At 33.1% G+C, this 14275-nt stretch overlaps 1 protein-coding gene across 1 annotated transcript in view; it reads right to left on the bottom strand.

Annotated features, from left to right (window-relative positions):
* Dpp10 (Dipeptidyl peptidase 10) overlaps nt 1-14275 on the bottom strand; it is a 139599-nt gene that overhangs the window by 47677 nt on the left and 77647 nt on the right. Inside the window, exon 3 of the mRNA XM_090116156.1 lies at nt 6604-6817. Within this exon, the coding sequence (XP_089972282.1) occupies nt 6604-6817 (214 nt within the window). The remainder of the gene's footprint in view (nt 1-6603; nt 6818-14275) is intronic.

The following is a 14275-nucleotide window of genomic DNA, read 5'->3' as shown; positions in this document are numbered from 1 at the left end:
TCGGGAAGCGGGAGGGGGGAGCTTTAAAGAGAAAAAAATGATTTCTCTCGATTTCCGACAAAACTACAAGTCCTATAGAAAAAAGTTCAATGGCAAAGTTGTAGGTAATTAAAAGTTCTACAACTTTTGTATTCACAATTTTTTCACATAACCTAAAAATTTAGGTGAAAAATTCAAAAAACCAAGTTTTTGGTCTTTTATTTCTATCTACTTCAAAATTTATTTTTTTTCTACGAAATTTGGTGGAAACTTACTTTATTATGTCCCAAATACACTGTAATTTATTTGATTGAAAATATTTATTTTTTCGCCTTATTTTGAATTAATACCAAAAAAACAACCTAATTTTCAATCGAAAAGTCACCCGTCAAAATATCAGCTTTTTTCAAAAACTTGGGGTGCCTTTTATTCATTGAAATCTCTACTTTCATATGGTGTAAAAAAAATAAACACCACCATAGTAAATGTTCTCAGGAAATGCATACAAACAGTCTGAAAATTAGCTTTTACTAAATCAGGCACACTTCTTGAACTCTATATCTTCTCTTGTATCGGCTTTTCGGTAATATTTCGAAAGAAAAATAATTATCTGTTCTAAGTTTAATATTTTACAGCATATTCAAAAGCAAAATGATGTCGATAAAAACATTTCAGGTAGTTCGAGAAGTGTGCCTGATTTAGTAAAAGCTAATTTAAAAAAAAATCTAATCTAAAAATTAGGTTGTTTTTTTGGTATTAATTCAAAATAAGGCGAAAAAATAAATATTTTCAATCAAATAAATTACAGTGTATTTGGGACATAATAAAGTAAGTTTCCACCAAATGTCGTAGAAAAAAAAAAAATTTTGAAGTAGATAGAAATAAAAGACCAAAAACTTGGTTTTTTGAATTTTTCACCTAAATTTTTAGGTTATGTGAAAAAATTGTAAATACAAAAGTTGTAGAACTTTTAATTACCTACAACTTTGCCATTGAACTTTTTTCTATAGGACTTGTAGTTTTGTCGGAAATCGAGAGAAACCATTTTTTTCTCTTTAAAGCTCCCCCCTCCCGCTTCCCGAACTCGGATTGACCGTAATTTATTTTTCCTTACATTTTTATCATATTCCCCTCCTTTTCTAATGGGTTTCATCCGACTGCGATTTTTTTTGTTTCAAAAATTATCTACTCTAGTCTATTAATAGAAATCCAGCTACTAAAAGTGGGTAATATTTTTGCAAAGCGACTTTGTTTTTTTTAAATGCGGATTTTTGCCTCTACATTTTTTTTAAGTGTAATTGGAACCCCTTTGAAGCATGTGTTTCTATGCGAAAATATTATTATTATGTACTATAATGTTATTTGTTAGTAATTCTATGAAAAAAGTTCAACATTCAATCCAATGAGAATAAATATAAAACCTTTTCAAATTGATATTGAAATAATCTACGTTTCTTTGGTACATTGTTAAAACATTATAAACACATTAGATTCTTTACACATCAACGGAAATCCCTCTTCCGTCGTTTCTATATTTCTATAAGGAGATATATTCGTTTTTAGATTTAAATCAAGAAATGATTTATTACTTACTGTAAGTGATATTTTAACGAAAAGGTTTTATGAATACAGTATTAAGAAAGGAAGATTTTAACGGTAAATCAGTTTCTTCTATAAACTTGTAACACATCGTACTTAGGGCAACAAAATTACATTTAAGTTTTTCTCTAGTAAACATTTATGACGACATTGGCAAGTATATTATTTTCTGACTAACCGACTTGGAAAATAATACTTACTTGTCAAATAATAAATTTAATACAATCATTACATGAATCTTCGGACTACTTTAATTGTAAACTTCAATATAACAAGTACCTACATGAACCTAGTATAGAACAAGTCTGTTTATCCATTAACTCCTAGAATGTAGTATGCAATATGCATATGATGTTGTGGCTTAATATCGTACATAAGTAAAGATTCACATTCATTCTAAATAAAAAAAAATCTATATTTACTAACTCCACACGAAGCCGAGCTTCCAGTTTAATATAACCCAGTAATAAGTACTGTTTAAGCAAAATAAAGAACAATCTTATATATAAAAATGAATCGCAAAATGTGTTGGTAAGCGCATAACTCGAGAACGGCTGAACCGATTTCGATAATTCTTTTTTTATTATATTCCTTGAAGTACGAGGATGGTTCTTATGTAGAGAAAACGTAAACATGTACCACGGGCGAAGCCGGGGCGGACCGCTAGTTGTGAATAAAATTGGCATTGTCAGCACAAAGAGTTGGTATAAAGTCTACAAAGCGAATACATTTGATGATGTCACTCGCATGTCGCGCTGCTCTTATTGTTTCATGTTTTCCTGGTACTTTTCTGAAACTGTACTCTATCTAAATTGTGATTTTTTTTTGTTTTTGCTCAGAAAAAAGTTTTTATTGCGTTTTTTTTATTTATTTGACGTATTTTGTTGAAATTTGAGTAAGCAAAAAAGTCGCGCTTTCGAAGGTAATTGGTAAAAAGTATTCAAAATAAAATAATATGACGATATCCATGCTAAGAATAAAAGAAGTATTTAAAATTGAACATTGGAATTTTTTTTAGCAGAAAATTCGCGGTAAAATCTAGCCTAGCAATAAGTTTTGTGAATTAATATTAAAACTGCGAAATCGAGCAAAAAATCCACGTCACTCTCAATTATACAACTTTCTCAATTATTTTAAAAGTGAGTTCACCGATTTATCAAGTCGACTAAAAACTAATCAGCGCTGAAAAGCTCGGCGACATTTCTCATTATCAATTTCCTATCGTAAAAAACTTCCTCTCGACTTCGGCTAAACAAGTACGACTTCCAAATTCCATTAGCCGAGGAAATAATACTTTGATCAGTTGTAAAAACAAACGAAAAACCATTAGGCCAGGCAAACACGTTGAAACTGAAGTTTTCTTCCTGATTGGTATACGAATCGATAATGGAGTTTATTAAAAGGCTACGGAATCGTATAATTTTCTTAGTATTCAATACCTGTTTCGTTTGTATATTAATTGAATGAATATGGCCTAATTAAGTATAATAATATATGTTCATTTATTAATGGATGGACCTTCTAAACTAATAACTCTGTCATCATAAATTCAGAATAGAGTATTAGAATAGAGAATAGTCATTATTTCGCGTTGTATTTGTAACTACTCTCTTTCAAAAATGCATAATTTATATTTTAAAATTACCACATCTTAAATGTTTTCCATACACATCTCTATTGTTATAACATAATATTGTCATTTACGAACACAATACGATTGTAATTTAGGGACACCATCGTATTTGTAATCACGTATCCCATCTTCGAAGTTGATATAACCCATTTAATCTACGCTCTCTTATCTTCTTCTTTTCCTTTTCCAATAATTAGATTTGGATATAAATTGCTATATTTATTTACATAAAACATAGTTTTAACTAAGCATGTAACTTCAGTAAAAAGCGAAATAAGCTTGCAATTTTACTCTTCTTTACTAATAACCTAAATATAAATTTTGATTTCTTTATTACTGGACATCTGTTGGAACATATAAGTCGTAGTTTTCAGAGAACTGTTTGTAATAAAGATTTCTAAGAACGGGTAAGATGAAAAAAACCGATAACTTGACGTGGAATATGGGTTTAAAATAATTACTTACAAACATACAAGCGAGCAATACGTGTGTTAAAAAAAAAACAGTCTTCAACAATAATGCCTTTTTTATTATAAAAACAACACTAATATTTGTTGCATCGTTATTAAGTAACTAACTGAGTACATGGTAATTAAATAATTATACACAATTTGATTGAATTTTATAACGTTAGGATCAATTTTATAAATAATTGTACGCCAAGCTATTTTTTGTGAATTTGATGAAATTTTTATTGTATCTCAAAACAATAAATTATTTGGCAGTAGGGACTAGGAACATTCACACGTCGATATTGACGATCCCTTAGTCCGTATGCCCACATTTTATTGTATGTATAATCGGAATTTAATGATTTTTTCTAGTAGGCGACGCGTATTTGGAAAGTATATACGCGATAAACGCGTAATAGCCTTGTATAGTTTCAAAAAGAGTTTTGCTAAGTAGAATTCATATATTCTAATAACTGGAATAATATATACAGTGTGGAAATTTTCGATGGCCCCTGGAGGGAAAGATTCTTGAAAGAAGAAGAGAAACATTCTTTTATTTTTTAAAAGAAATAGAACTGTATTCAAAGATTTTCGAAAATAGTTTAAAATTAATAATCACGTGTTCATCCTAATGCCTTACATACTCATAGCATTCTCAGGTTAACATGTTATTTTAGTAGATTTTTATTGGTTTCTCCATAAAGTAGCATACCGATTCGATATCACAAATACCTAAGAACATAAAGCTAATTTATTGGTTTATTTACATTACCTTTATAGCTGGTAATCACGAAACTATTCGAGTCGTTGCTTATTCAATATTCATGGATTTTTTATTGAATTCCTGCGGCCTGATCGAGCTTTGTTAACAATTGAGACTATTTGTAAACTGTGATTCGACATTTGATTAAATTCCAAGGTTTTTTCTTTAAATCGAATGTACATCTTCTTATATATAAAAATGAATCGCAAAATGTGTTGGTAAGCGCATAACTCGAGAATGGCTGAACCCTTGCTGAACCGATTTCGATAATTCTTTTTTTATTATATTCCTTGAAGTACGAGGATGGTTCTTATGTAGAGAAAACGTAATTATGTACCACGGGCGAAGCCGGGGCGGACCGCTAGTTGTTTATATATTTTATCCGTTAATAAACTTGTAATAAAAAGATCGATGGAGCTTTCGATTAGTAATAGCGACTTTTATTATCTGTTTCTTTTATTGAATTTGCTCCCTTGATATTTTCTCTTTTCTGAAATTATACTAAGTAATTTCTTCTGTTTAAGATTGTATCGCTTACATCACGTAATAATTAACAAAACCATATAAAACACAAAGGAATATAACTCGAAATCATCATTAAGCAAATTTTGTCCCTTTCCCTTTCTCGAAATACAAGTTATTCTACACAAAAGACATTTAAAGACCCTTCATGGCTAAATCCGGAAAAAGCACGTACACATTCCTTTGATTTCAGCCACTAACTTTCGTGTCAATAAGGCTTTTCTGGCTTTGTGCTGTCATAGATTAGAACAATGTTACTGGGTCAAGACATGTCTAGCTTTGACGCTAAATAATTCCTGGGATCATGAACACTTTGAGAATGAGGCGACGTTTAGAATATTGGATAGTTTAACACCCTTTCCAAGTAAGTATATCTTTTATTTGAAAGTAAGAAGTGAGGTTTGAAATGTGTCTGAGTGTTGGATAGTTTATTGAGTCACCTTTTTAAAGGATGTGTTTAGTTGGAATTAATTTTCTTTAATTAGACATTTTTTAGTATAGTATATAGTATTTTTCTCTATTATTTAGGACATAATATCAGTTTTATCGAAACAATGAGCAATTGTAACATAGAGTAATTATTATAATCGAGTTTAATGTTTATTTATTTTGATCAGACCTATCACTTTCGCAATTAACAATCGTACAAGCACAATCCGGTAAAATAAACAAAAGATTTTAGATTTTACACAATAAGGGCTTTCGTTTTCATTGAACTGAGTAATGATTTTCAAAACTCGCAATGAATAGAAATAATAAAATCGGCAATGGTAACACAAATTTCACAGATTTAATTCCAGGAAAATTAATAAAAGTTAGAAATTGTGGTCCTAGTAACACTGCCTACCTACCTCTCATAATTAATTTGAAGCAATTGAAAGCGAAAAAACCACGTAATAATTTCAAGAATATAATGACCTACCTTACTAAAATCAGTACTTATAAGTAGAACAAGTTAATTAATCCAATAAACTTTGATCCTTTCGTGGAAAATTTTTCTCATTCAGCATGAAAATGAGTTCTCAATAAACCTTTACTTACGATTTAAGGACTCCCATCATTTTAAGGATCGTCAGCTTAAGCAGTACTTGTTTTCGACTACTTAAACTACTCACTAGAAATCCACGTGCCATTCCATCTCACAGGTACCAGGGCGTCAGAAACTATCTTTAGTATCTTTATCCGCCCGCCCTTTAAGCGCGTCACACACGGTGAAGATTTTATCTTAAGATACTGTTATATTTTATATTACAGTATCTTAACGCATCCGGTATCAGCGTTCGGACCATCATTTTTCTTTTTGTCATTGCGTACTAAGACTCCTGTAGAACCGCCATCCTGTTACAAATGACCCACAAAATTTCGCGTCATTTGTAACAGGATGGCGGTTCTACAGGGGTGGGTGGTACGCAATGACAAAAAGAAAAATGATGGTCCGAACGCTGATACCGGATGCGTTAAGATACTGTAATATAAAATATAACAGTATCTTAAGATAAAATATTATAGTATCTTCACCGTGTGTGACGCGCTTTACCCGTAGGCCTTCATCTCGTGGTGTCAACAGTGTCAGTGGTGACTGACGTCACAATCAACGTTAACACCATCACTATCATAAGCTCTGATGTTTCTTGTTTATTTAATCAGTTACTTACCAGAAATCCACGTGCCGTTCCATCTTACAGGTACCAGGTCGTCAGAAACCAGGTCCTGTATCTTTAGCCGCCTGCCTTTCACCCGTGGGCCTTCATCTGGTGGTGTCAACAGCACCACTGACGTCACAATCAACGCCAGCACGAGTACAATAACAAGCAACGCGATGAGAATGCCCCTCCAGTTCCTTTGGTTCGGACTGCCTACCACCAGCTTCTGGAACAAGAGAGAAGGGTGAATGTCTGATCGATTATTTTAAAACTGTACATACTTATTAACGTGATAACGTTTTTAAAATCGTTTTAGTCGGGTGACATGTTCAGAAACTTAATGTGTCACACCAAAACCTCACGAGCGCGATCGCAGGTATAACGAGAGAGAGACGGACCGATCTCCCGTCTCATCTCGAGCGCTGCCACTGCATTATGTTATCACGTAAACATCTAGATCGTAAACCTACTTTACAAACAACCAATTTTTTTATCAATGTGACAGTAAATGTATATATAGGAACATACATAAAATATACATTGTAAGTTATGTTATGGAGCATTACAGATGTTAGTGAACTTAGCAGATCATTTTTAGCAGATCAAAAAAAAAATGTGAGTTCTTATCGCGTGCAGTTGAGTTCTACAGTTCCTGATACTTTTTAGAAATAGTTCAGGCGTTTTTACCTTAAAAAACGACATTTGAAAAAATGATCTGCCAACTTCCCGTAGCAGATCATTTTTAGCAGATCAAAAAAAAAATGTGAGTTCTTATCGCGTGCAGTTGAGTTCTACAGTTCCTGATACTTTTTAGAAATAGTTCTGGCGTTTTTACCTTAACAAACGACATTTGAAAAAACCCGACCTGGACCCGGCTTAACGTGATGCTAAGACGTAATGCTACGACGTGATGCTACGACGTGATGCTACGACGTTATGCTACGGCGTGATGCTACGCTGTGATGCTACGGCGTGATGCTACGGCGTAATGCTACGGCATGTGTTACGGCGTGATGCTACGGTGTGATGCTACGGCGTGATGCTACGGTGTGATGCTACGGTGTGATGCTACGATGTGATGCTACGGCGTGATGCTACGGCGTGATGCTACGGCATGATGCTACGGCGTGATGCTACGGCGTGATGCTTCGGCATGATGCTTCGGCATTATGCTACGGCATGATGCTACGGCATGATGCTACGGCATGAAGCTACGGCATGATGCTACGGCATGATACTAAGGCGTGATGCTACGGCGTGATGCTACGGCATGATGCTACGGCATGATGCTACGGCATGAAGCTACGGCATGATGCTACGGCATGATACTAAGGCGTGATGCTACGGCGTGATGCTACGGCATGATGCTACGGCATGCTGCTACGGCATGGTGCTACGGCGTGATGAAATATGACATAAATAAATTTTCTAGTGTTTCATTTTACTCGAGTATTTCTAAAAAGTATCAGGAACTGTAGAACTCAACTGCACGCGATAAGAACTCACATTTTTAGGGTTCCGTAGCCAAAATGGCAAAAACGGAACCCTTATAGTTTCGTCATGTCCGTCTGTCCGTCTGTCCGTCTGTCCGTCTGTCACAGCCGATTTACTCGGAAACTATAAGTACTACAGTGATGAAATTTGATGGGAATATGTGTTGTATGAACCGCTACAAAAATATGACACTAAATAGTAAAAAAAAGAATTGGGGGTGGGGCCCCCCATACATGTAACTGAGGGATGAAATTTTTTTTTTCGATGTACATACCCGTGTGGGGTATCAATGGAAAGGTCTTTTAAAATGATATAAAGTTTTCTAAAAAACATTTTTCTTAAAGTGAACGGTTTTTGAGATATCAGCTCTCAAAGTCGTAAAAAGTATGTCCCCCCCCCTCTATTTTTATAACTACGGGGTATAAAATTCTAAAAAAAATAGAGGTGATGCATGCTAATTAACTCTTTCAACGATTTTTGGTTTGATCAAAGTATCTCTTATAGTTTTTGAGATAGGTTGATTTAACTGTAATTTATTATATTTGCTGCTACGGAACCCTTTGTGCGCGAGCCCGACTCGCACTTGGCCGGTTTTTTTTATTTTTTGATCTGCTAAAAATGATCTGCTACGGGAAATTGGCAGATAAATTTTTTCAAATGTCGTTTTTTAAGGTAAAAACGCCAGAACTATTTCTAAAAAGTATCAGGAACTGTAGAACTCAACTGCACGCGATAAGAACTAACATTTTTTTTGATCTGCTAAAAATTATCTACTACGGGAAGTTGGCAGATTATTTTTTCAAATGTCGTTTTTTAAGGTAAAAACGCCAGAACTATTTCTAAAAAGTATCAGGAACTGTAGAACTCAACTGCACGCGATAAGAACTCACATTTTTTTTTGATCTGCTAAAAATGATCTGCTAAGTTCACTAACATGCATTACAGAATGTTAAAATAGGTAAGTATTTAGATAAAATAGTCAATCGGTTGTTCATAGAATAACGTAAAGAAGTATAGTCGATAAAATATCTTTACCTAACTGTTTAATTTTATATTTATTGTATTTTTGTTTTGGTGTCTAGTAAATGAATATCTATATGTCTCTATTACTTCAAGTAATAAATTATGACATATCCAATATGACATCTTAATTGATATACGCCTTGGTGATTAATTATTAATTAATCTGTAATTAATTCATTCACCATATCTTATATTCGAAAAGTTTATTTATGTTACTATTGGAGGTCCTTTCGTTAATATCTACAAATCATCTATTCTACATTATAAGATACATGTTTGATTACACATATCAAAAATATATATTCTAACTTCATACATAGCGCACACATACATTTACACCTTTTTTTCCATTGAAAAATTACCAAAAACAAAATGACCCATATACCGTTCACCCAATCATTCCAATCAATCAGATGAAATTTTAAATATTTATAAGGCCCAGTAAGCAAGGTCCATCGCTATTGTATTGGAATTGATAAATCGAGCCGTTTCCGCCTGTCGCGATAGCAAATAGATATATGGCCACGTTAAATGGAGTTCATTTTTAACGGTTATGTGAAGAACCTACGGATAATATACTGGTAGGAGCTTTATACTGACGGTAGCATATATTATGAGATATGGAGTAAAATTTTATGGTATGGTTAGGTGAAGTAAAAGGTTTAAAACATTAGAATTTTCGTGTAGCGCGTTTGCGTATTATGTAGTCATCTGCGGTATTACTTAAATAAATTAAGACTAGTTTGATTCCCATTTTCGGAAAAAAAGTATTTATATGATACTACTAATGAGTAGAGTGTTTTTCTTCCGTCATTTTTTTATATTTATTAACATAAAAATATATGTTTCGCTTGACGATAGTTTCACCGATTCGCATTTTAAGATTTTCTAAAATGTCCGGAAGATTAACTTACCACCCACTTTAAGAAGTATCTATATAGATCTGTTAATTTCATTATTTAAAAAGTATACAAACAACAGAATCATATTAACATAATATTTAGGTACGCATACGCAAACGTAACCTACATACTACAATTACTTCCAACATCTGGTTTCATTTGTAAAAAATAATGTTTTATTTTTATTCCTTTGGTCTCCTAAAATTTCATTCAATTGAGGTGAACCCTTATAAATTGTTTTGAATATAACTTCAAAGTATGAAAAAGATTTCAGGAGCCTGTGTTCACTACGTAAGCGCAAATTGGTGAATATTCAAAATTTATTCTTATAAAAATTCACATTGGAGCACTGTTTTTTTGGTAACAATAAATGAAGTTCTTTATTTAGTTCTAATTAGGATTGCATAGTACAGGGGAAAATTTTGAATATTCACCAATTTGCGCTTACGTAGTGAACACAGGCTCCTGAAAAACAATTTATAACTATAGGAGCCGGGGTCATTAAATGTATGTAACATATAGTGATGTTAAATAAAGTATTTATTTACATAATAATTGAATAGTTATACATATCGAAAAGAATACATAATACGTTTTATACAACCACAATTACCAGGGCCGCATAACACCAAAGCAAATTGCGATATTTTTATTTCTCATACGCACTCACTCAAACATGACCCCTGCGACGATTTAGGCGGCACATTACATCGAACACGATACTTAATACAAATTTTATGAATACGCACGTACTTCGTTACATCGTTAGGTTTTATGTTAACTGTTACTCTCTTGTTATGTGCTTTGGTGTTATATACTTTTAAATTTAAACGTATTTACGCTAAATAATTTTGAGTGCAAATTAAAAAGCTAAATGATTAATTACAAGTTTACATTAATTATTTGACGAATTTAAAAAGCCAACTTCACTACATTATTTATGAAATATCCTGAAGTTTGAACACGTAGTATTTGTATCTATTCTATTTGGTTTGAACAATTGATCTTGATTGCGGGTAGATGATGTCTTGATGGTGATTTAAAAATTGTTAACTGAAAACAACCTCAACCAATTTCTTCATAGCTGGTATGTGAATGTGCATTTAATAGTAATATCTAAGCATTTATTTTATTAGCATATTATTATTATTTTATGTTGGCATGAGTTAACTTTCGCATGGATATTCTAGCTATGTATGAAAATTTTCTGCGAACTCTTTAAAATTCATTCTCAGTTTTAATAGAATATTTCTCAGAATATCGTGACCCCAATTAATAAAAACTTATCTTCACAACAGAATTCCTTTGTTTCCTAGTAGAGGCCACAGAAAGTAGTTTTATTGTCAGAAAATATATGATGCAACGTTGTTAACCCTTCAATTCCCAGTGTCATCTGTAGGTGACAGTAGTTTAATATTTTTTTTCTACCAAATGAAAATTTATTTTTTAATTCTACCACGTTTGTAGCTAAGCTTATTAGTTGAACTATTCATGTTTTTTTTCTGGCAAAGCTAACCTTATGATATTTAGCAAATTTGTTTAGTTGTTTCGCGCGTACTTGAAGTAGTCAGAGTTTGTGTGATTCCTTGAAGAATAAAGTGATATAAAAATGTCCCGACAGTAAGTATTGTTTTTTTTCTTATTATATATAATAAATGAATGTATTAGCTATAATATAAATATATTTTATGCTAAAAATAACTAATAGCATCTGCACTACAGGACTGAAAATATGCCGTGTCACCTGGAGGTGACACTGGGCATTATAATAACTTTATTATTCCGAATTAATTGTAAGTAATAACAAGACTGTTGTTTATATTTTGTCTTATTGCTATGTGGTGATATTGTTTTAGAGCTTGTTTACATATTACAGGTTGACGTTAGTAGGCCAGTAGAAATCGACACTAAAAAACCCTAAATTCGCAAAGCACGATGTAGATTTGAATTTTTGGTATGTTGTTTGGATCAGTTAGGGTGATGTAAATCCCAATTTGCAACTTCGAAAAAGTTGTGCTCGCTGCGCACCACGTGATAAACTGCGAAAATTTTGGACTTTTTTCACTTTTTGCTCTAAAAGTCATAAACTATGCGTTTCCGACAAGTATGATTCAGTACATAAATTAAGGTTATTAAATTTGCAACAATTTAAGCCTAACCGCAGCTCTCTAAACCTTATAACGACTAAACTGTGGCCATTCGAAGATGGTTCATTTTTCCGGAAATATTGAAATTTTTAGTTTTGCTCCCGTTTGAACCAAAATATTGGCAAAAACCGCTCGTTCTATGAGAAAGTCGTATAATAAAGTTGTAGTGCATTTAATTTTCTTTCATTAGAGCATAGAACAAAGTCTGTGAGACAAATAGTTCACTCACAATATCTGAAAAACAAAAAGAAGGTAGAAATAGATTTTTAAAGAATTGAAACTGAGGGCATATAAAATCATAAAAAGGATAATACTTTTTCATTTGCAGGATAGGTAATTAACAAAATTACAAAGATAATTAAATTTGCAACAATTTAAGCCTAACCGCAGCTCTCTAAACCTTATAACAACTAAGCTGTGGCCTTTCAAAGATAGTCAGTTTTTCCCGAAATTTTCAAATTTTTAGTTTTGCTCCCGTTTGAACCAAAATATTGGCAAAACCGCTCGTTCTATGAGAAGGTCATAAAATAAAGTTGTAGAAAATTTAATTTTGTTAATTACCTATCCTGCAAATGAAAAAGTATTATCCTTTTCATGATTTTATATGCCCTCAGTTTCAATTCTTTAAAAATCTATTTCTACCTTCTTTTTGTTTTTCAGATATTGTGAGTGAACTATTTGTCTCACAGACTTTGTTCTATGCTCTAATGAAAGAAAATTAAATGCACTACAACTTTATTATACGACTTTCTCATAGAACGAGCGGTTTTTGCCAATATTTTGAATAAAAGAATAAGAATAAAATACATTTATTAGCATCACCAGAGTACCACCACCACATAAAAAAAAAACAATAACAAAAGCACTCAAACTTAACACTATAGAAAATAACAAGAAAAAACTTAAAAGCTAAAAATCTAATACATATTTGTGTGGCGACTGGTGACCTAAAGGGTAAGGCCACTCAGCGTATGCTATGCCGCACCGGTATGGTTGGCATAGCGCTGGTTTTCAGGGCCCAACCAGACAACAGACGCGTAAGTCTAAGTCTAAAGTGTCCCTAATAATAAAATTTAGTTATATAACATAAAATAATATAAAATAAAACAAAGTAGAAAAATTTAAATAAATAAAGGAGTATTTGTATTTATAAAATATTAACATTTACAAATTAATGAAATACACATCAATACCTATATGACATAAATAAAAAATGATAAATTATATTACATATATATTGAATGCAATTATAATATACAACGCAACTAAGGTTTCCCGACGAATTCGCTAATCAGGTGTGTTTTATACTTATACTTAAAAGAGTGTTTGGAAATCGACTCACGTAGCGGCGGCGGAAGGTTATTCCAACACTTAGTTGCGTTGTATACAAAACTGCCTCTAAAAGCGGTTGTGTGGTATCTTGGCATAGCCAACATGTAAGTGGATGCTCTTGTAAAGTGCGAGCCATTTTTCTCTCCAACCCATCTAAGCTTCCTGTGCAGGTATTTTGGTATTTGAGACGTCACCACCTCAAAAAGCATCACAGCAAAGTGAAGGCGCCTGCGTCGTTCCATGTTGAGCATTTTTGCTTCGATGAGATATGGCGTAACATGATCTCTTGCAGGTATGTCCCAACAGAACCGAGCACACGCGTTCTGAACCCGCTGTATTGCATTCTTGGTCCTTGCAAGCAATATTGCACCGTACATGGTATCACCGAAATTAAATTTCGAGAGAATTAGTGCCTCACAGAGCCTTATACGTAAGGGTGTGGTGATGTAGTTTCTGATGCGATACAGTAGCTTTAACCTATAGAAGCAATTCGATATAGTAGCTTGGAAGTGTTTTTCAAACCTGAGACTCTCATCGAAAACGATCCCGAGATTTCGAGCTTCGACGACCCGCTCTACAGCTTGACCTTCAATGTTTAATATCGGATTGAATTCACTGACTTTTCCGACGGACCTCGGTGTTCCCAAAACCATGAATTTGGTCTTTGCTGGATTAAGAACAAGTGAGTTTTTCTCCGACCATTTCGATATGCGCACCAGGTCTGAGTTCAGTTCAGCAATAGCGTCAGGAGTTCGAGACGGATGGAATGAGATATACAACTGTATA

The sequence above is a fragment of the Colias eurytheme genome, chromosome 25 (genome assembly GCF_061535395.1).
Source record: "Colias eurytheme isolate Ceu_HAF_F1 chromosome 25, ilColEury1 Martin Lab GWU primary, whole genome shotgun sequence".
In the NCBI taxonomy this organism is placed as follows: Eukaryota; Metazoa; Arthropoda; class Insecta; order Lepidoptera; family Pieridae; genus Colias; species Colias eurytheme.
The sequence above is the reverse complement of the archived record's forward strand: the minus strand, read 5'-3'. Positions and strand labels throughout refer to the sequence as shown.